Here is a 22,662-nt window from a genome sequence, read left to right on the forward strand (position 1 = left end):
GTTTGACCATTTTTCAAAATTTTCACAAAGAGCGAGCCAATTGGTGAAGGGTGCCTTACATAGTACATCGTGTCCATCGTGCATTGAGATCTTCAGCCCACTTTCTCGTCGTTGCATTGCACTCCCGCCCATTCTCCATCTCTTGGACAAGGACACCTTCCTGGGTGCATTTTCCATCATGCACTATGCAGTGTCACTTTCTGTGCCAGCGATGACCGTGGACTTCTTTGCAGCTCATGTCCAGCAAGGTACCAGTCCATTGTGGTGGGGCCACCATGTACCCTGATGGTTGTAGCCCCCTGACAACACAGGGATTGCTCTGCTGATGCCCGCGCTGTTAACTCCCCACGTATGCCAAGGAGTAGATGCCCGTCACCTTGGGGCATTGGGACTCCTGGTAATGGCCATCCTGCCAGGTGGCCTTTGCTGCTGCTGGGTGGTGCCCATGGGGACGACCCCTGGTCAGAGTGGGTAGCATCAGGGCGGATGACGCACCATGAAGCGTAATACGTCATGTCTTGCTGGTGGTCCGCTACCAGCAGTCTCTGAGCGGGCCAAGTCTAAGTTAAATGCTAGGAAATATGACCCAAAGTTGTTCCCATCCCTGGCCATCCCATGGGAGGAACGCCAGGCTAAGGATGGCAGTGAAGCTTATTCACCCCGGTACTCGTATGTATGAGAGTTGATGGGGAATCTTTCATGACGATGAAGCCTCAGTTTTTTGTGGAGCCTTTGGAGGACAAGTTTGGGGAGGTGGAGGGTTTGTCCAAAATGAGATCTGGGTCAGTTTTGATAAAAAAAAGCAGCTTATGCCCAGTCATGGGCATTACTCACTTGTGGCAAGTTGGGGGATGTTTCTGTTACCATCACACCTCATAAGAGCTTAAATATGGTCCAGGGTATTATATTCCGCAGGGACCTTCTTTTGCAGTCTGACGAGTTGCGTGCCAATTTAGAGCGGTGCGGTGTTCATTTCATCCAGTGTGTCCATCAGGGTCCGAGGGATAACCAGGTTGCCACCGGTGCCTTCATCTTGGCCTTCAAGGGTGACACATTGCCCGAGAAGGTTAAAGTGATGGTCTACTGCTGTGACATCAAGCTATATATCCCTCCCCCCTATGCGGTGCTTTAGGTGCTGGAAGTTCGGCCATATGTCTTCCCACTGTACTTCCAGCCCCACCTGTTGAGATTGTGGACGTCAATCGCATCCCAATACTCCGTGTGCCTTGTCGCCCATCTGTGTCAACTATGGAGAGCATCATTCACCTTGCTCGCCAGACTGTAGGATTTTACAGACAGGAAAATCATGGAATATAAGACCCTGGATTGACTGACCTACACTGAGGCTAAGAGAAAATTTGAGCACCTACATCCTGTGGCTATGACCATCTCATATGCCGCCGCTACAAGAATAGTTGTAGCCCCATCAGTTCCACGAATTCCAGTTGGCTCTCAGAGCCATAAGACTACACCTGCCCCTTGATGGGCGGGGGGCGGGGGGGGGGGGGGCGGCACTTCCCCCCCCCCTGTTGTTCCTGCACCACCTACCTCAGGAGCACCCCCCCCCCCCTCCCCAACCATCGGGGACACCAATCCCCACTTCCAAGCTGGAGAAGCCTAAGTCTTCTTCGGCTCCTCTCCAGAAAGGGGTCCCTTGGGTCACTCCCTTCCCAGGTTTCTGCTAATTGGAAGGTGACGCACGCCAGTGTCTGAAGAGCCCAAAAGCGGCTGGTCGTAGGGCTTTCCGCTCATCCTCAGTCCCGGAGACTGATTCAGTGAAGTCCTACCAGCCAGGGAAACCCAAGGAACAGTGCAAAAACTCGAAAAAGAAGACCCCTAATAACAAGGAACTTGTGGTGCCACCCACACCAGCGCTGCCTAAAAGCTCTGCGTCTGAGAATGTGGAACTTCTGGCGTCCACTGAGGACCTGGATCTCGCCGGACTCTCAGACACAATGGATGCAAGCTGCTCAGGCAAAAAGTCAGTGGCAGCAGGTGACCCTGAGGTGTAAATTGCCTCACTGAATGTTCCATGCCTTCCCAGTCTCACGATGATCTCATCCTCCAGTGGAATTGGTGCGGTTTTTTCCACTGCCTGACTGAGCTACGGCAACTGTTAAGCTTTACACCTGCTTTCTGCATTGCCCTCCAGGAAACCTGGTTCTCGGCTATGAGGACCCCGCCCTCCGTGGCTATAAGGGATATTACAGGAACCGTAGCAACTATAGAGTGTCAGGTGGAGTTTGTGTTTATGTCCTAAACTCAGTCTGTAGTGAAACTGTGCACATTCAAACCCCTCTTGAAGCTGTGGCTGTCAGAATACGGACGACACTGGAAGTAACTGTCTGCAACATATATTTTTCTCCAGATGGTGCAATACCCCTGAATGTATTAGCTGCACTGATTGATCAACTCCCTAAACCTTTCTTACTTTTGGGAGATTCTAACGCCCATAACCCCTTGTGGGGTGACACCGTGCTTACTGGCTGAGTTAGAGATGTCGAGACTTTACTGTCTCAGTTCGACCTCTACCTCTTAAATACTGGGACTGCTACACATTTCATTGTGGCTTGAGATACTTACTCAGCCATTGATTTGTCAATTTGCAGCCCAGGACTTCTCCCATCTATCCAGAGGAGAGCATATGACCTGTGTGGTAGTGACCACTTCCCCATCTTTTTGTCACTGCCCCAGCGTTAGGCCCACGGATGCTTGTCCAGATGGGCTTTAAACAAGGCGGACTGGGAATCTTTCAAATCTGCTGTCACAATTGACTCTCCCTCACAAGGTAACATTGATGTGATGGTTGAGCAGGTGACTACCACAATCGTTTCTGCGGCAGAAATTGCAATCCCTCGCTCTTTAGGGTGCCCCCGGCGAAAGACAGTCCCTTGGTGGTCGCCGGAAGCAACTGAGGCAATTACAGAGTGTCGGTGAGCTCTACAGCGACATAAGTGACACCCTTCGCTAGAGCACCATATAGCCTTTAAGAGACTCCGTGCTCGTGTACGCCAGCTTATAAAACGACGGAAACAGGAGTGTTGGGAGAGGTATGTGTCGACCATTGGGTGCCATACGTCACCTTCCCAAGTCTGGACCAAGATTAGATGTAATTTTGGGTATCAGACTCCAACAGGTGTCCCTGGCATTAGCATCAATGGCGTGCTATGTACTGACACAAACGCGATTACCGAGCACTTTGCTGAGCACTATGCTCGAGCCTCTGTGTCGGAGAACTACCCCCACAGCCGTTCGCACCCTCAAATGGTGGATGGAAAGGAAAGTCCTTTCATTCACTATACGTAACAGTGAACCCTATAACGCCCCATTTATGGAGAGGGAGCTCCTCAGCGCACTTGCACATTGCCCCGACACAGCTCCTGGGTCAGATTGTATACACAGTCAGATGATTAAACGTCTCTCCTCTGACTACAAGCGCCACCTCCTCGTCATCTTCAACCGGATCTGGTGCGATGGCGTCTTTCTGTCGCAATGGTGGGAGAGCATCATCGTTCCAATGCTCAGACCCGGCAAAAACCCACTTGATATGGACAGCTATCAGCCCATCAGCCTCACCAACGTTCTTTGCAAGCTGCTGGAACGTATGGTATGTTGGCAGTTGGGTTGGGTCCTGGAGTCATGTGGCCTACTGGCTCCATGTCAGGGTGGCTTCTGCAAGGTCGCTCTACCACTGATACTCTTGTGTCCCTATAGTCGGCTATCTGAACAGCCCTTTCCAGATGCCAACATTTGGTTGCCGTCCTTTTTGACTTATGTGAAGCATACGACATGACCTGGTGACATCACATCCTTGCCACATTGTATAAGTGGGGTCTCCGGGGCCAGCTCCTGATTTTTGTCCAGAATTTCCTGTCGCTCCGTACTTCCCGTGACCAAGTTGGTGCCTCCCATAGTTCCCCCTATATCCAGGAGAATGGAGTGCCGCAGGGCTCCGTATTGAGTGCTATTTTTAGTGGCCATTAACGGTCTAGCAGCAGCTGTAGGGCCATCCGTCTCGCCCTCTCTGTATGCAGATGACTTCTGCATTTCTTACTGCTCCACCAGTACTGGCGTTGCTGAGCGGCGCCTACAGGGAGCCATCCACAATGCACTGACATGGGCTCTTGCCCACGGCTTCCAGTTTTCGGCCACTAAGTCGTGTGTCATGCACTTCTGTCGATAGACTTGGCTACCTCACCTTCATCAGCTTAAGTGGATGTGCTGGCAGCACCTCAGTGGCCTCCGCTGCCTGAGCAACACCAACTGGGGTGCAGATCGCTCTACTCTGCTGCAGCTGTACAAAACCCTTGTTCAATCCCACCTTGACTATGGGAGTCTGGTTTATGGTTCAGCGGCACCCTCAGCGTTACGTTTACTCAACCCAGTGAACCACTGTGGTATTCGCCTAGTGATGGGAGCTTTTAGAACAAGTTCAGTGACCAGTGTCCTGATGGAGGTCGAAGTTCCTCCATTGCAGATCCAACGTGCACAACTGCTCGCCAGTTACGTAGCACACATTTGTAGTTATCCTGAGCATTCGATTTACCATCTCCTTTTTCCACCCGCGGCAATTAATCTCCCGCATCGGTGGCCCAGCTCAGGGCTGACGACTGCGCTTTGCATGTGATCCCTTCTGTCTCAACTGGAGTCTTTCACTTTATCACCACCTATCCAGGTCTGTCTGCATACACCTCCATGGTGTACACCTAAGCCGTAGATTCATCTGGACATTTTGCATGACCCTATGGACTCAGTTACTCCTGTCGCTCTCTGCCTTCACTTCCTCTCAATTCTTGACATGTACTGAGGCCATGAAGTGGTTTACACTAACGGCTCGATGGATGATGGTCATGTTGGCTTCGCCTATGTCCGCCAAGGCCATTTTGAACAGCATTCCTTGCCTGATGGCTGCAGTGTATTCACTGCAGAGCTGGTGTTCATCTCTTGTGCACTTCAGTATATCTGTTCATGCCCTAGGGAATCATTTCTTCTGTGTACTGACTCCTTGAGCAGCCTACAAGCTATCGACCAGTGCTACCCTCGTCATCCTTTGGTGGCATCCATCCAGGAGTCCATCTATGCCCTGGACTGGTTCTGTCGTTCAGTGGTGTTTGTGTGGACCCCAGGACACATCGGCATCCCAGGCAACGAACTTGCCGACAGGCTAGCCAAACAGGCTAGGCTACAAGGAAACCGCTTCTGGACATGGACATCTCTGAACCTGACCTGCATTCTGACTTATGCTGCAGGGTTTTTCGGCTTTGGGAGATGGAATGGCATAACAGTACGCACAACAAACTGTGTGTCATTAAGGAGACTATGAATGAGTGGAAGCCTTCCATGCGGGCCTCTTGCAGGGAATCAGTTGTCCTCTGCCGGCTCCGCATTGGCGACACTTGGGCGACCCACCGTTACTTCTTGCACTGTGATGACCCACCTCAGTGTTGGTGTGGCGCCCGGTTGTAATTGGCCCATATTCTGGTACACTATCCCACTTTGACTGCCCAGTGACGAAATCTTGGGTTACCGGACTCGTTGTCTCTCATTTTCTCTGACAACACCCCATTGGCTGATTTAGTTTTACGTTTTATTCATGAGGGTGGGTTTTATCATTTGATCTAAGTTTTAGTGCATGTGCTTTGTCTTTCTGTGTTCTCCACCCTAGTGCTTTTAGGGTCGAGGTTTTAATATGTTGCAGAGTAGCTGTCTTTTCCTTTTTATTTCCGTCGTTGGCCAGCCACTGTAATTTGCTTTCTTTTTTCACTCTTATCTGTTTCTAGCATCTCTCTGTTGTTTTCTTGTCCTTTTTTGTTCCTTTGAGTGTTCATTACCTTTCCTTCGTTCTTGTGGTTTTTTCTTTCTTTCTGTTTTGTGTCATATGTCTCGTATGGTTTATTCTCACACTTGTGGCATTGTTTCATTAGGAACAAGAGACCAGTGACCTCATAGTTTGGTCCCTTCCCACCTTTTTTTAAACCAATCAACCAAACAACCATGCCCAGGTAGCAAAGATAGCAAAAGAGTTGTTATAAATGGAGTTAAAGTAACAAGGCAAAAACGACAAGTGCAGTTAAATTTAAATGTACTTTATGCAGCTTTCAAAAATGCTCATCCAGAATGCAAAATTGGAATGTTATTTTCTTGGGCTCCTCAGGAAGACACACCTTATGTGTTTGTTTATATCATCAAAATGTCAAACTGATGATTGTGGGTGCAAAACTCAATGATGTTAACTACAAAGATTTACTAGATTTAATGGTCTGTGATGCTAACAGTTGTGAGTACATGCTGAGTTTGTGAGGTAAACACCCAGGTAACGAATCTGAGGAGGAAATGCTCAACAATGTGGCCTTGAAACACTGGGTCACAACCGAAAAAGCTTAAATGATAACAATGGTTAATTCTCAGGAAGAATACTTTGAATCTTTAATTGTTGACTTAGAAAATCTCCAAAGTCAACAGTATGTTTCTAAAATCTGAAGCAAGTTCTTGAAGGAAGGCAAAAAAAAAGTAAAAAAAAAAAAAAAAAAAAAACTTTATGAAACTGAATGCATAGTCCTAGATGATTTTACAGAAAACTTTACATTTGTGGTTCAGGATGAAATACAAAGGTACCACTGGGTCAATGACAAGGCAACAGTGCATCCATTTGTTCTGTATTTCAGAAATGAGAAAGATGAAGTTTTTCAATTTGCATTCAATGAGACTACTGTGAGCCCAACACTCGTTTCTGTATGTGTCCAGTACACTCAAATTTCTGCACTACATCACCACCACCCTATGACTTCAATTCTTGAATATGTTTTGAACCATTTTTTAGTATCACCATCACCAAGGTAATTGCACTTCATCGCACGCAACGGAATATTGAAATATACTAACACCACCAGCCACTTTCATTCCTGCACTACTGCCACTATAGTTAGCTGTACATTTATTTTCATGTGTACCTTTATTTTTTAATGGGCCCTTACAAAATTTAGGTATTACTGCTACATCTAAAACTTTCCCTGTATATATGCTGGTGGCAGATAATACACCATGAAAAGATGTGTGTCCACATTTATGCCAGGTACCACCAAATGCTGCAGTCAAGTCTCTGTTACCACTGTTTTCTATTACTGACACTTTCACAGCTTTCTTCATAGATTTTATACAAAGATCTTCTAATTTAGATGCTACAAATGTGTTACAGTTTGTAAACTTGGTTGGGGGATTTGGAAGATTCATTAGGCCACAGAAAACTGCAGCTACAGTAGCACCCATACCAATTGTATGCAAGGCATAAACAAATCTGATGTTGTGTTCATAGATTTTCCTACCAATTTCTTCATTTGAAGTTACTGCAACACATGTATGAACACTTACCACACCTCAGTTCCATTTCACTGGCAAGTCCTGTTTGATTTTTTATAGAGAGTTCCAGACGAACTTTATTACACTGACTACATATTACACAGTTTGCAAAAATTCTGTTGAGAAATGACTTACCAGATATTTCATTCACATCCAATTTGCCCATAAAACATTCATACTTTTCACTAACTGAACCAAGCTTCCTCTACAGAGTACTTTCTTTCCCACTTTCATTGCAGTGGGCAGGTATACCAGCAAGGTTAAGTTCACATACTTAGTTACCGTCTTTATTGTTTATGGCAACAACACCTAATCTTTGCTTTCCAACACTTCTCCTTTCTTTGAAAGCCTTCAGAGGATTTCTAGTCTCCCTTGATTATCTTTCAATAAAACAGAGACTTCAATGAACAGAATTCACCGTGAATAATTTCCGGATCACAGAAGAGTAAATAAACATGAAACTCACGACAATCGTGCTAGCGATATATATCAAACTATCACACTTATTTTGTAACTCTTATTTCCTCTCACATCACTAAAATGTACATGATGAACATGTAGATTCATGAGTACAACATTTGACAGCAGTTAAACAGCATCACAGTGGGTTGTCTTCTGAACTGAATAAATTGTATTATCAATAGAAAGGGAAAAGTCTGAAAATTTTTAAAATGCAAAAAGTAAAACTTGAACATTTCATGATTTTGAGCTATTCTGGAGCCCGTTAAAAAAATAGTGGAAAAAATGAGCTGCTCGGTGACACTTTGTTTCCTTTTTAAGTTGTACAGAAAGGCTGCATTATTTGCCTCTGCTTTACAAGTCAGTGTAGGTGGAGAGTGTGTAGTTCACCAATATCATGTTACCTCTTTGTATTCCATTTGCCATAAACATATGTTTTATTTACAATCAGTGATTTACTGTGCTTTGATGAAAATGACTTTGTGATTGACTATTCAGAAAATTGAGTTGTAGGTTCCAGCTCCCAGTCAATCTTACTACCTTCTCAAGTGCAACATGTTTGCTTTGTTGACAGATTTGTACATAGCTGATTGCTCACCAGCAACAATGAGTTCACCACTATGATCTGTTAGTCACAAAATTATTTAATTCGAGATACTGAATGTTAAGTACTCATTTGCTTGTCATGTGTTAGATTTCTAGATGAAACTTGATCATTTATTTTACAGGCTTGAATACAGAATGTTTTATATAATCTCATATGCTTGATATTTTTATGAGAAATTGTGATTTTCAGTACTTAGGGCATCCTTCAGAGGCAGACCTCTTGTTGGTGATAAACTTGAACTACCAAAACAGTACTCAGGTATTGTTATGCAAGAACAGAAGCAGCCCTTAACAGAAAGTACAGAAAGGACAGCGCATGTGACACATGCCTTCAAATCTATTGTATACTGGAACTGGGCAAAGCAGCCTTCTAAAAATGATGCTTTTATTAGTTTGTTGGATTGGATTGATATTGCTGAGGTGGTGAGTATTCGTTGTTACGAGTTCTCTGAGCATCATTTTTCTTGGTAGATGAAATTTTGGATCCAGAGTATTGTTGTCACTTGAGTTATTTATCATGATCTTGCTGCTGTATCCCAGTTTCTGTGCAGAAGCATCCAACACCACATGTTACATCTGGTGTGTCCATTCTGTCTTTAAGGCCTGTATCATCTCTGATATCTGTTAATAGCGCACACACACCACTACATTTAAAACGAAGTTTTGTAGTTGTCTGCACACATAATTACCTATGAATCACACATTACACTTTTGGTTTAAGCAGACTCATCTCAGAATTGGATTACTGCAATTCAGGTGTCACATAAATTTATAACCTGTGCAAGTGTTGTCTACATGAATGGAATGGTATGGTATGATATTCCCTCTGCTTATTCTCTCTCTCTCTCTCTCTCTCTCTCTCTCTCTCTCTCTCTCTCTCTGTGTGTGTGTGTGTGTGTGTGTGTGTGTGTGTGTGTGTGTGTGTGTGTGTGTGTTTCAATCTCTTGATTATTTGGGGATACATCCCTAATTGCCAATTACAAAAGCAACAAAGCAGATCAGCATCAGCATGTAGAAAGGATGATAAATTGCCACAACATCCTGTCTTGGCTGACTGGAGATCATACTTAGGGTGAGTGTTGAAAGGTGGAAGAAGTAGGGAAGTGAGAGAGAGGCGGGTGGAAAAGATCATGCCATAAAACACATAGGTGAATACAGGGGAAGTGACAGGCACCAATGCCCCTTCCATTTCTCATCCAGAGAAAATTGCTAACCATCTCACTCAGGCTGCAGTGTCAGAATAATACAGTGGCATCCTGTTTATTGTTCATTCTATGTAGCACGTCTTCTGTTCAACACCTATTCTATTTGTTGAGTTGTGATCTATCCTCTACATATTATTCCAGCATGGTTTTTTGTCAATATTTAGGTTATATTTCATGACCTTTAGATTGTGTCATGCAAGTGAATTACTGACTGTGATTTGTAAAGGCCTAATAAGGTTTTGGTAGTTTGTGCAATTCAGATAAGAAGATAGTGAGTGTGAGATATCTGGTTTGAATACCGAAGTGGGCAGGAACTTCCAGTGAATGTGTAGGAGAATATAATCTTTAAACAAGGGTAAGTCCAGGATGGACTACCAACAATATGGAAAGGATAGATTGCTAATTTGCACACAGAGGGTGCATTGAGCCACAGACAGGCACAGTGAAAAATACTTCTAAAATATTTAAGCGTTCGAACAAAGTCCTTCATCTGAAGTAGGAAACACACATGCTTCGAGAGAGTGGACGTGCGTGTGTGTATGTGTGTGTGTGTGTGTGTGTGTGTGTGTGTGTGTGTGTGTGTGTGTGTTTCTCCTTCAGAACGACTACTTCATCCAAAAGTTTAAATTTATTAGCAGTATTTCTCATTGTGCCTGTCTGCGACTCAACAACTCCTCTGTTTGAGTGTAATCTTTGCTATCCATAATCTTCATTTCGACAGGATCCGCATCTGTGCTGAATTTTTTAAATCATTTTGTGATGCCTTCAGCTGACAGTTTCTTTATCTGATGTAAGATTGTACAATTTTGGCCTTAGGCCAATTTCAAATACCTGAAATAGAAGCATTATAATTGAATGCATTATTATCATTTAAAGAATGGAAAATCCAGAATGAAATGTAACAATATAATGAAAGGGATAGTTGCTATTCACCTTATGGAAGAGAGCTGAGTACACTCTCTCTCTCTCTCTCTCTCTCTCTCTCTCTCTCTCTCTCTCTCTCTCTCTTGCAAACACCACTCACACATGGTTACGTAGGCTTTCCCGGCGTAATAAGTCTAGAAAGTCTCTTCGGGTTTGCTGCCAGATCCTAAAATCAACTTGACTCGATATTTCGGCAATCCAACTGTTCACCATCTGTAGGAAAATGCTTCTGCTGCTGATGAGTCCCACTGAGAACTGAGAGAGTCTCAGCGGGACTCATCATCATCAGCAGCAGCAGCATTTTCCTGAAGATGGCGAACAGTTGGATTGCTGAAATATTGAGTCAAGTTGATTTTAGGATCTGGCAGCAAACCCGAAGAGACTTTCTAGACCACTCACACAAACATGATGACAGTCTCTGGCAGCTGGAGCCAGAGTGTGAGCAGTAATGCATTATGAGAGAGGCAACATCGTGGGGCAAGGAGGAGGTTGGGGGACTGGGGCAGGGAGGGGAGGGATAGCAGGGTAGGGATGAGGCACAGTAGAGTGAGGGTAGGCAAGCTAAGTGCATTCGGGAGGTTAGACAGAGAGTGGAGGGGGGGAGGGGGGTAGTGGAAAAGGAGAGAAGTAAAAAAGACTAGGTGTGTTGATGAAACGGAGGGCTGTGTAATGCTGGAATGGGAACAGGGAAGGGACTAAATGGGTAACAACACTGACTGACAAAGGTTGAGGCGAGGATGGTTATGGGAATGTAGGATATATTGCAGGGAGAGTTCTCATCTGCACTATTCAGAAAAGCTGGTGTTGGTGGGAAGGATCCAGATGGCACAGGCCGTGAAGCAGTCATTGAAATGGAGAACAAGCTCAGCAACAGAGTGGTCCAGTTGCTTCTTGGCCTTAGTTTGTCGGTGGCCATTCAAGTAGACAGTTAGCTTGTCCAGGTAGAGTGCAGCACAGTGTTTGTAGACCACATGACTGGTTTCACAGGTAGCCCCACCTTTGATGAGGTAGGTGATGTTAGTGACCGGAGTGGAGTTGTATGTGGTTGGAGGATGTATGAGACAGGTCTTGCCATGAGGCAAGGGATTGGAAGCAGGGGTTGTGTAGGGATGAACAAAGATATTGTAGGTTCGGTGGGTGGTGAATACCACTGTGGGAGGGGTGGGAAGGAAAGTGGGGTGGAAATTTCTCATTTCAGGGCACGATGAGAGGTAGTCAAAACCCTGGCGGAGAATGTAATTCAGTTGCTCCAGTTCTGGGTGGTACTGCGTCATGAGGAGAATGCTCCTCTGTGACCAGACGGTGGACGTTTGGAGTTGTTGGGTGGCTGAATAGATAAGGCACAGGAGATCTGATTTTGCACAAGGCTGGGAGGGTAGTTACATTCTGTAAAGGCCTCAGTGACACCCTTAGTGTATTTCGAGAGAGACCGCTCGTCACTACAGATGCGATGGCCACAGGTGGCTAGGCTGTGTGGAAGGGACTTTTTGGTATGGAATGGGCAGCAGCTGTCATAGTGTAAGTATTGCTGGCAGTTGATAAGTTTGATATGGACAGAGGTACTGATATAGTAGCCATCTTTGAGGGGGAAGTCTGCATTAAGGAATGTGGCTCGATAGGTTGACTAGGACCAGGTGAAGCGAATAGGGAGATGGTGTTGAGCTTCTGCGGTAATGTGGATAGGATGTCCTCACCCTCGATCCAGATCATGAAGACGTCATCAGTGAATCTGAACCATAGGTTGGCATAGGATGGTGTCATGTAGGTGCCCATAGCCATACCCCGGATTTGTGCGCAGGTAATGCCTCCAAAGGAGAAGTAATTTTGAGTCAGGATATAGTTGGTCATGGCAACTAGGCAGGAGGTGGTTGATTTGGAATCCGTTTGGCGTTGGGCAAAGGTAGTGTTCAATAGCAGTAAGACTGTGGGCATTAGGAATGTTTGTGTAAAAGGAGATGGCATCAATAGCGATGAGCAGGACACTGTGTGGTAAAGGAACAGGAACTGCAGAGAGTCGGTAAAGGAAATAGTTGTTACCTTTTATATAGGAGAGTAGGTTGTGGGTAGTAGACTGAAGGTGTTAGTCTATGAGAGCAGAGATTATCTCAATGGGGGCACAGTAACTGGCCTCAATGGGATGTCCTGGGTGGTTGGGTTTATGGACTTCAGGAAGCATGTAGAAGGTAGGAGTGCGGGCAGTGGTAGGGGTGAGGGGAGAGAGGTACACTGGGGAGAGGTTCTGGGATGGGCCTAAGGATTTGAGGAGAAATTGGAGATCCTGCTGGATTTCCGGAATGGGGTCACTGTCGCAGGATTTTTAGGTGGACGAATCTGACAGCTGGCGGAGTCCTGCCAGGTAATCCTTGCAGTTAAAAACAACACTAGTGGAGCCTTTGTCTGTTATTCGCTGATGAATTGCGGATCTTTGTGCGGATGTAAGTTTAATTTGCATGTTGAGGGATTTTGGGAATAATGGTGAGACAAGGTTCAAGGTTAAGAAATTCTGGGAAGTTGGCAGGGCAAGATTTGGAGGGTAGTGGGAATGGATGATGGTTGGATGGAGGAGTGAACTGAGTTAGGCAGGATTCACTATTGGTCTTTGGTTGAGTCTGATTGGTAGGGTTGGTGGCGAAAACGTGTTTCCACTGTCGCGACCGGGAAAAGGAGAGAAGGTCTTCAACAAGTCCTGCATGATAGAATTGGGGGTCGTGGCAAAAGGTGAGGCCTTTGGAAAGGAAAGGTACTTGTGTGGGGCTAAGGCTTTTGGAGGAAAACTTCATGACTGTTTTTTTGGTTTGTTTAGGTTCCGGGTTTTGTGTGATGGTGAGAGTGAGTATTGTAGAGTGGGGTAAGTGTAGTAGGTCTGCGAAACAGGGTATGTCAGCTATGAGTGGACGTGGGGGAGGTTTGGATGTTGTTGTAGAGGTTGCAGGCAGTGGGAGTTTAAGGTGGGAGTAGGAAGTGAGCAGGGAGAGTTTTTTCAGATAGTGTTGTGCATGTTGCTCTGGTTCCTGGAGGACAAGAGTTTGTGTGTGTTGTGGGATCCAGGAATTTGAGATTGCGCAGCAGGAGAATTTTATGGATGGACAGAAGGTATTGTAAGGGTGTTTGGGCCTGATTGATGTTGTTTTGCAGGACTATGTTGGTGAAGGCTAAGGATTGGAGGTCATTGTGGAAAGAAGGTTGGCAGCCGGAGAAGGGGTATTTGACGGTAAGGCCACTTGGGGATGTCTCCACAAGCCAGGAAACAATGTAGGAACAGTATGTGGGACTGAGTTCTGGTTAGGGGTAAGGAAACTTTTCTGTATTATGCAGATGGAAGGAGCAAGGATACATGGTGGTGGAAAAAATATGTAAAAATACCTAAATAACATAAACTTACATCCGAAAAAATTTGCAAACATACAGTCAAAACGTGGGAAAAATCACGAAAAGGACCAAATGGATAAGGGGGACAAATCGCTGTTACAGGTCTGTAGGTGGATAAGTGTGAAGGAGGAGGACAGCAGATGTTACTAGATTAGGTGAAATTAGTAGATCCGAACTCAAATAGAGAGGGGAAGGAATGGGAGGTGGGGAGGGGTTGGTAGGATCAGCCTACTCCTCAGATTTCTTCTCATTCCCCTTGTTTCATCCTTTTCGTGATTTTTCCCACGCATTTGAGTGTATTTTTGCTAATTTTTTCAGATGTAATTCTATATTTATGTATTTTTATGCATTTTTCCACCACCATGGATCCTTGCTCCTTCCATCTGCGTCAATACAAAAAGGTTCCTTGTCCCTAGCCGTAACCCAGTCCCACATACTGTTGTTGCTGTGTTGTTGCTTGCGTTATGGAATCTCCCCCCCCCCCCCCAAAAAAAAAAAATTGCTTTACCATCAAATAACCCATCTCCAGCTACCCCCCTTCATTCCACAATGACCTCCATCTCTTCAGATGCGGCCATACTTAGCCCTCACCAACATAGTTCTGCAAAACCATAGCAATCGCGCCCAAACCTCCTTGCAATACCTTGCTTCCATCTGTAAAATTCTCCTGCTAAGCAATCCCAAATTCCTGGATCTCATAATGCACATTGAAATTCTTGCCCTCCAGGAACTATAGCAACATGCACAACGCCACCCAAAAAAACTCTCCAACCTGCTCACTTCTAGCTTGCACTATACCTCTACAACCACCTCCAAACTTCCCCCATGTCCCCTCACAGCTAACAAACCCTGTCTTGCACACCTACTACAGTTACTTCATCCTCCAAAACACTCTCACCACCACACAGAATTCAGAACCTAAACAGATCCGAAACACACCTTTCCTCCAAAAGCTTTAGCCTCGCAGAAGTATCAGTCCTTTCAAAAGGCCTCACCTTTTGCCCCACCCCCAAATTCAATATGCAGGCCTTGTTAGAGACCTTCTCACCTCCTCCTGGTCCTCCTTAATCAAAGACCAGTATTGAACCCTGCCTGACTCAGTTCACTCCTCCATCCAACAGTGATCCACCCCCACTGTCCCCAAATAACCCCCAGGTAACTTTTCAGAATTTCTTGATCTATAACCTTGTCTCACCATTATTTACCAAATCTCTCGACATGAAAACTAACTTAGATCCCCTACCCCCTGGGGCCCATGGTTCTTTCGTGAGTTCATGTGTGAAGCACAGGGGCCCCAAGATACTGCAGCCAATGCTTCCTTCCGTGGCTGCATTTCCTTCACCCTGCCCTCCCTCCTTCTCCTCGCTCCTTCCCCGTTGCCCCCTCCTTTCCCTCTCTCGGTGTTCTGATTTATGACAACCTGGCTATCCTCCTGGTTTCCTGTTTTGGTTGCAGTTTTGTTCCTTTTGCCTGCTTGAGGTTTGACCTCCACTTCAAAATTTCCTGCTTTTAGCGTGAGCCATCTGGGGAAGAACTCTCTCCATAGCATCTTCGGTGTGGATTCCTCTCCCCTCCTTCCTTCTTCTCTCCCTTCCCCACTGTAGTCCCCTTCCATCCTGCTAGGTCACCAGCATGTGTAGCGAGTCCATGTGGTGGGGCTGTTATGTACCCATATGGCTGCGCCCTCTGACAACACAGGGATCACACTACTGATACCTGAGCTGATCCCTCCCCATGTATGCCAAGCAGTGGTTGCTTATCATCTTCATGGAGCATCGGAATTCCGAGCAACGAGCACCATGCCAGATGGGCCTTGCTGTGTATGGGTGGTGCCAATGGGGAGAGCTCCTGGTTGGAGTGGGTGGTATCAGGGCACATGAAACATATCAAGCTGCAAAAATCTGGCCGTTCTCAAATTGTCGTGTCTTCAAATAGTGAAGGATCATTGAATGTTGTTTCGTATGACCCACCAACCTTCCCTTCCCTCGCTACACCCTGGGAGGAGGGTCAGGCTCGCTGTTTTGGGATAACACACTTTCCCTATTACCTCATCTGTCCTATGATGGATGGGAATACATTCACCGCCACAAAGCACATTGTTTTTTGTGGAGAATATTAAGGACAAGTTTGCCAAAGTGGAGTCCCTTAGTAAGATGCGGTCGGGCTCCCTGTTCATCAAAGCTGCTTCGGCCACCCAATCCACAGCTTTTCATGCCTTTGATCATCTTGGCGATATCCCAGTGTCTATTGCCCCGCACCAGTCTCTGAAAATAGTCCAGGGAAGATTTTCCATAGGAACCTCATCCTGCAAACTGATGAGGAGCTCCGGGCTAATCTGGAGTGGTGTGGCGTTCATTTTGTTTGATGTGTGCAGAAGGGTTGCAAAGACAACTGCACCGATACTGGCGCCTTCATTCTGGCTTTTGAGGGAGATACCCTCCCAGAGAAGGTCAAGGTTATGTGCTACAGATATGACGTGAAGCTGTACGTCCCTCCACCTATGTGGTGCTTGTGTTTTGGGCATATGTCTTCCCGCTGTACGGTGGACCCTTTGTGTGGTGACTGTGGCCACCCACACCATGAGGGAAGCTCCTATGTTCCACCATTTATGTGTGTCAATTGTGCTGCCACTCCCCTCATTCATCGGACTGCACAACCTACAAGAGAGAAAACAGGTGTATACGACCCGGGAGATCCGGGAAAAACCCGGGAATTTTTTGAATTCCGGGAATGTTTCATTGTTTTAGTTTTCAGTTAAATTTTAGTGATTTTGACTGGTAAGAACCAATATTCCAACAACGGATATTACTGTATCCTGCGTCTGCAGGATAGTACTGCAGCAACAAAACATTAACAAGAGAAGGAAAAAACGAAAATAAAACTTGAGTCGCAAAGGAAATCCGCCGTATACAACAACAAAACATGGTGCTCATACAAGTGTCTGCCAACAGCAAAGTGTGTCAAAGGCTTTAGAAAGACTATGCAATGATTCATAACGACAAATTGCCTCCGATGAGCGTGACATGACAGCTGTTGACATTAGATTCGTTTGAGCAGTTGCGTGCAGGCTCTTGTGCATGCGCAGTTGAGTCGCGTATGGGTAATACCTTCTCCTGCTTCTGGCTACGGATGTGTGGCTGGGCGCCACTATCTAGTATTGCCCCGGCTCGAAAATATCTTAGATCCGGGGCTGATGCACAGAGCAGTCTGAGTTGTGGTGGGGAGGTGGGTAGTATCCACATGACATGTGTTTAGTGATTTTGCTGTTTCCTCTTCATTTATTACTCTCTCACCACATGAAAACAAAACGGATTTCTGTGACCGGGAGCTATCAGATGAATTAAAATATGTTCGCAGAATTACGAAAGGCTAAAATTGTTGTTATTTTCAGGTTTTATTTCCACCTTTCTGACAGTCAAGCATTAATCACCTTGCGGAACAATGAAATTATTTTTGTCGCTTTGTTAAAGAGATTTGGCTTTTATTAATCTTTTGAGCCGAGGCAGTCAATTTAATTGAAATGAAGTGATTAATTTCACACTGTTGGCTAGTTTCAACTGTTCGCTGCATTTCAAGTGCACGTTTTCCATCTTCTAGCTCGCATGGCATTATGCCATAATAAAGAACCAAACATGAGATAATTCAGTACTGGTACTCAAGAAAATTTACATCCGAATCTGGACATACGAATGTGCACTTTAAGCCCAATCATGCATTTTAGTATGGTTCACGAAATTCCGATGAACTTGAAGTGTCCTCTGATGTCTTGTTTCTTTTGTGACATAGTGCAACATCTTTTAATGTTTTACACGTACGAACATACGGGCTTCCTGTGTCATCGTAGCTGCGCAAGAGCGATGGCGCCTGTTATCTGGTGCTCTCTGTCAACTGCTGAAACAAATCAGTTTCTAACTGATCATGACAAAACATTGCGGATGATGGTTTGAAAAGAGTTACTTTCAAAGTAAATTTCCTTTTATACAAGATGAACTATATGTGAGAATGTACGATGAATTTCTTAAATCACAGAGCGTTTGACTCTCAATTAAAAATCACCTCTTTGAGGACAACTATCTAGAATAATTTCGAGCCTAGAAGATCAGACCTTTTCTTCATTATTAAAAATGTTACTGCCACATTTGTGTGATATATCTTAAAGTGTAACACACGCAAAAAAGATCAACATTATATGTGGAAGCTTAGCTTCTCTTGCAGCTTATTAATCTTCGAGACTACAATTATATGTGAAACCTCTGTTTTTCTTGTAGCAACACTATATATATTAATTTAAACCATCAACTTTTCTTATTTGTGTGTTCGCACTACTTAAGAGTGATCTTGCTATTGGCTGACTACATCACATGTCCTATGCTGTCATCAGCTGGAGAGATCACATGACATGAGGTATGACTGGCTGACAAAGCGCGTCGCAATCTTGATTTCAATGCCTTAAGTAACATGCGGTGTTTGGTGGAATTCGAATTTATATCTTCGTAACACGAAAATATTCAGCGTACATGTTGCTGCTGCTGCTATACATCAAAGATCTTTCCAAAACGTGTCAACCCCCCCCCCCCCTCCTCGGAGTTTAGTTTTCTAAAGTGCCGGGAAATTCTACGTCAGCATATAAAACCATAAACATTCAAAAGACTGATAAGTTTTACAGTGCCGAGGAAAAGTATACTCACACATAACATGGGGAAAAACGTATTTTCACTCGGGTGAAAGTGTATTTTCAACCGAGAAATCCGGGAAAAATCTGGGATTTTTTTTTTTTCCTTGTCCATGTATACACCCTGGAAAAGAAGATCCGAGATCGCCTGTCTTATGTTGAGGCTTGCCAGAAGTATGAGAGGCTCCATCCAGTGTCACTGTCTTCAACTTTTGCCTCTGTTACTTCATTTCCTCCTCCTACCTCTTCCTTACCCCACCCCCATCCCCCTCCCCCCCTCCCCCCCTCCCCCTCCCCTCCCCTGCAGTTCCCACGACCTCCTATCAGGGAACCACTCCCCCCTCCTGGGCCAAAGAACTGCGCCCCTTCTTCAGCACCTGCTGGTGATCGGGCTCCCTCCCAGGAGGGAGGTAGACATTGCAAATGGTGATTTCTGGAGTCTTTTGCACTCAAACTACTATTGCTCCCCAGTTGGTATGTAGGGGGATCCATTCACTAATGACATCGAAGCGAACCAAAGTGCAGACCCCACCAGCTGCTACCCCAGGGCCAGCATGGTTCCGACAGAATGCTCGATAACCACGAAATCTTGGAGAGCGGTCATCACAGAAATAAGTTTCTTGAAGAACAAGACAGAACCCAGAATAGGAGGAGGCAAGACGTTGCATTTCCAATAGTTTACGATAGAATCTGTTGCAATTTCACTGGATGACCGTGTGGTGAGACTTCAATAAATATCAGACCCAGGTTGCAAGAGGGGAGATGGCAGCTCCCCCCACTCCATGAATTACGATTACACAAAAATTTTGGTCCATACATCAAACGTTTGGACCTTGATTATCAGTGAATCTGTGGAAATAAGATTGTCTGACAACGAGACTCTCATCAATCGTGATAGCGGTTATCAGCTAAACTCTGCTTGAAATCCTGTTATAGAGAAACTTCGTAGTCGACTTAGTTGTGTGAAGATGAAAATCGACCTGATATCGATACGCCAAGCTTTCACCGTGGAGGGTGTGAGACGCAGCGCACGGAGTTGTTATGAACGCGCACGCTGAGCAGCGCATGCGCAATGTCACCTCAGTATGGCTTTAAATAGCAGAGCTCAGCGTGTACTCGCCAGTACTACTACAGTGGTACTCACCTGAAGATGGCCAGAAGACTCTACGTCAAAATATCGTGGCAAGACGTTATTGACATCCGGCAGTTCTCCCGTGTTTTTATGGAACAACCAACAAGCTGTCTATCTGCTTGAATGGCTTCCGTCAAACTGAGGCCAAGAAACAACTGGACCACCCTGTTGCTGAGCACGCTCCCCAAGACAATGTTCTCCATTTCAATGGCTACTTCACATCCTGTTCCATTTGGATCCTTCCTGCCAACACAAGCTTTTCTGAATTGTGCAGGTGGGAGCTCTCCCTGCAATATATCCTATGTTACTGTAACCCTCCTCACCTCTACCTTTGTTAGTGTCCTTACCCATTTAGCCCCTACCTGTTCCCATTCCAGCACTACACAGCCCTCTATACCATCAACGCACCCAGTCCTTTTCTCTTCTCTCCTTTTCCACAAGCCCCGCCTCTCCCCTCCCGCCCTCTGTCTAACCTCCCGACTGCACATAGCTGCCCTACTCTCCAGCTCTTCCTTGCACACTTCCTGCAGCACTTTACTGTCCCCCCATCCCTACCCTGCTATCCCTCCCCTCCCCAACCCAGTCTCCACCTTACACCCACCAGGTTGCCTCTCCCATAATGCGCTGCTGCTTGCAGTTTGGATCCGGCTGCCAGAGACTGTGTGTGTGTGTGTGTGTGTGTGTGTGTGTGTGTGTGTGTGAGAGAGAGAGAGAGAGATAGATTGGTCTGTTTTTGAAAAAGGCCGTGTTGGCCAGAAGCTTACTTTCCAACAGCCTTTTTGTAGTGCCTTTCTACAACTCATCATTTTGCTATATGGTGAGTAGCAACTATCCTTCTCATTATATTGTTAGTATCACTTACACATTTAATGTAAGAGAAAGTAAAATCCCAAGGTATACTAAGAGGCTTACAACATACTTTAATGCCACATACCTCTTTGCTCGTGTGGCTGCTTATAATTGTCATAAACTAAATTGGAATTTTTGTAATTTTGCATGTTAATTTTGAGCCGTTGTTACAAAGCTCTTGTAATTGTGTATAAGGTTGACGTTTGTAATATAATGCACCAGGAAGATTATCATTATTTATAGAAATTTGTTAATTAAGCCATATATATGTTTATCTATACTTACACAGCTCTGTGACGCTCCATCCTAAAATTCAAGTGCCATTTGAGGATGCAATCTCCCTGTACTGCTATTTAGATTAACAGTCAAAGGCAGGTTATGGGCCGTGCGGTCTGACGCGTCTTCTCACAGTCCGCGCGGCTCCCCCCATCGGAAGTTCGAGTCCTCCCCCAGGCGTGCGTGTGTGTGTGTGTGTGTGTGTGTGTGTGTGTGTGTGTGTGTGTGTGTGTGTGTCGTCCTTAGCATAAGTTAGTTTAACTTGGATTAAGTGTGTAAGCTTAGGGACCGAAGACCTTACCACAAATTTCCAAATTGCAGATTATGGGGGAAAGAACTATTAGAATCAATTTTATGAAAGTACTTCTGTATTCAGAATATATGTAAAAACAAAGATGATGTGACTTACCAAATGAAAGTGCTGGCAGGTCGACAGACACACAAACATACACACAAAATTCTAGCTTTCGCAACCAACGGTTGCCTCGTCAGGAAAGAGGGAAGGAGAGGGAAAGATGAAAGGATGTGGGTTTTAAGGGAGAGGGTAATTGTAATTACAAATGTCTGCTCGTGCCTGTGTATGTGTGTGTGTGTGTGTGTGTGTGTGTGTGTGTGTGTGTGTGTGTGTGTGTGTGTGTGTGTGTGTGTGTATACCTGTCCTTTTTTCCCCCCAAGGTAAGTCTTTCCGCTCCCGGGATTGGAATAACTCCTTACCCTCTCCCTTAAAACCCACATCCTTTCATCTTTCCCTCTCCTTCCCTCTTTCCTGACAAGGCAACCGTTGGTTGCGAAAGCTAGAATTTTGTGTGTATGTTTGTGTTTGTTTGTGTGTCTGTCGACCTGCCAGCACTTTCATTTGGTAAGTCACATCATCTTTGTTTTTAGATATATTTTTCCTACGTGGAATGTTTCCCTCTATTATAATCATACTTCTGTATTCAGGTAGACATACATGTTGGGTATGTTATAATTTTGTAAACTGATGAATTCTCTCTCAAATCATGGCTCCGTGGTGTATTCTGTAATGTTATTCCTCCCTACATTGAAATTTTAATGATTTAAGGATGCTACTGTGTACATTTATTATTGACACTCAGTACTGGACTGGGATCTTGAATCATGCTAACATTCTTTTGCAATTTGTATTACAGCTACATACATCGGACTGAGGATGTGGGTCTTGTATCAGGAATGAAAATAGTTTGTATACACAAAATGTTTGAAAGTAAATTATAATCATATTTGTTTATTCCTTGGTATATGTATGCTTCACAATGAATCACACAGTCCCGAATAATGTAGGTAGTCTTGGTTGTTAATGTTATGTAGCATATTTTCCTCCTCCTCCTCCTCCTCCTCCTTCTTCTTCTTCGTGTGATAGTGAAAATTCAGTTCTTGATTGTTTTATTGTGCAGAGATAGTAGTGCTAAACATCAATGAAAGAGAGTTTGTAATAAGATCACTAAAACAATGTTTTATTTGTAAGATGGTAAACAACTGTAATTGTGACTGTTTGTCAGTAAGTTGCTACATGTTTTAATGCTTCAATCATGATGCATCTGTTCAGTTTTCCATTAATGTTTTGTATATTTGTGCATGGTAATTAAAAAAGTTGACATCACTTGAATATTGTGTTATTAATACTTTTGTACATATTCTTCAGTTATGTCCCCATTTCATCACCTGGTCTCAGTAGTCTTTTCTTTACTTCTTCATTAGCTTTGCAAGAAGAAATGTATTAAAAAAAAAAAAAAAAAAAAAACAAGTACTATTCATCCTACCTTGCTGCTGCTGCTAACAACCAGTTTGTTACC

At 44.8% G+C, this 22,662-nt stretch overlaps 1 protein-coding gene across 1 annotated transcript in view; it reads left to right on the forward strand.

Moving 5' to 3' along the window:
* The window catches only part of LOC126258764 (uncharacterized), a 66,235-nt gene extending 43,790 nt beyond the window's left edge, over positions 1 to 22,445 (forward strand). The window contains exons 2-3 of the mRNA XM_049955667.1: positions 8,612 to 8,844; positions 22,000 to 22,445. Coding sequence (XP_049811624.1) covers positions 8,612 to 8,844; positions 22,000 to 22,017 — 251 coding nt within the window. The 3' untranslated portion in view covers positions 22,018 to 22,445. The remainder of the gene's footprint in view (positions 1 to 8,611; positions 8,845 to 21,999) is intronic.
* The last annotated feature ends 217 nt before the right edge of the window (positions 22,446 to 22,662 follow it).

Source organism: Schistocerca nitens, chromosome 1 (assembly GCF_023898315.1).
Source record: "Schistocerca nitens isolate TAMUIC-IGC-003100 chromosome 1, iqSchNite1.1, whole genome shotgun sequence".
NCBI lineage: Eukaryota > Metazoa > Arthropoda > Insecta > Orthoptera > Acrididae > Schistocerca > Schistocerca nitens.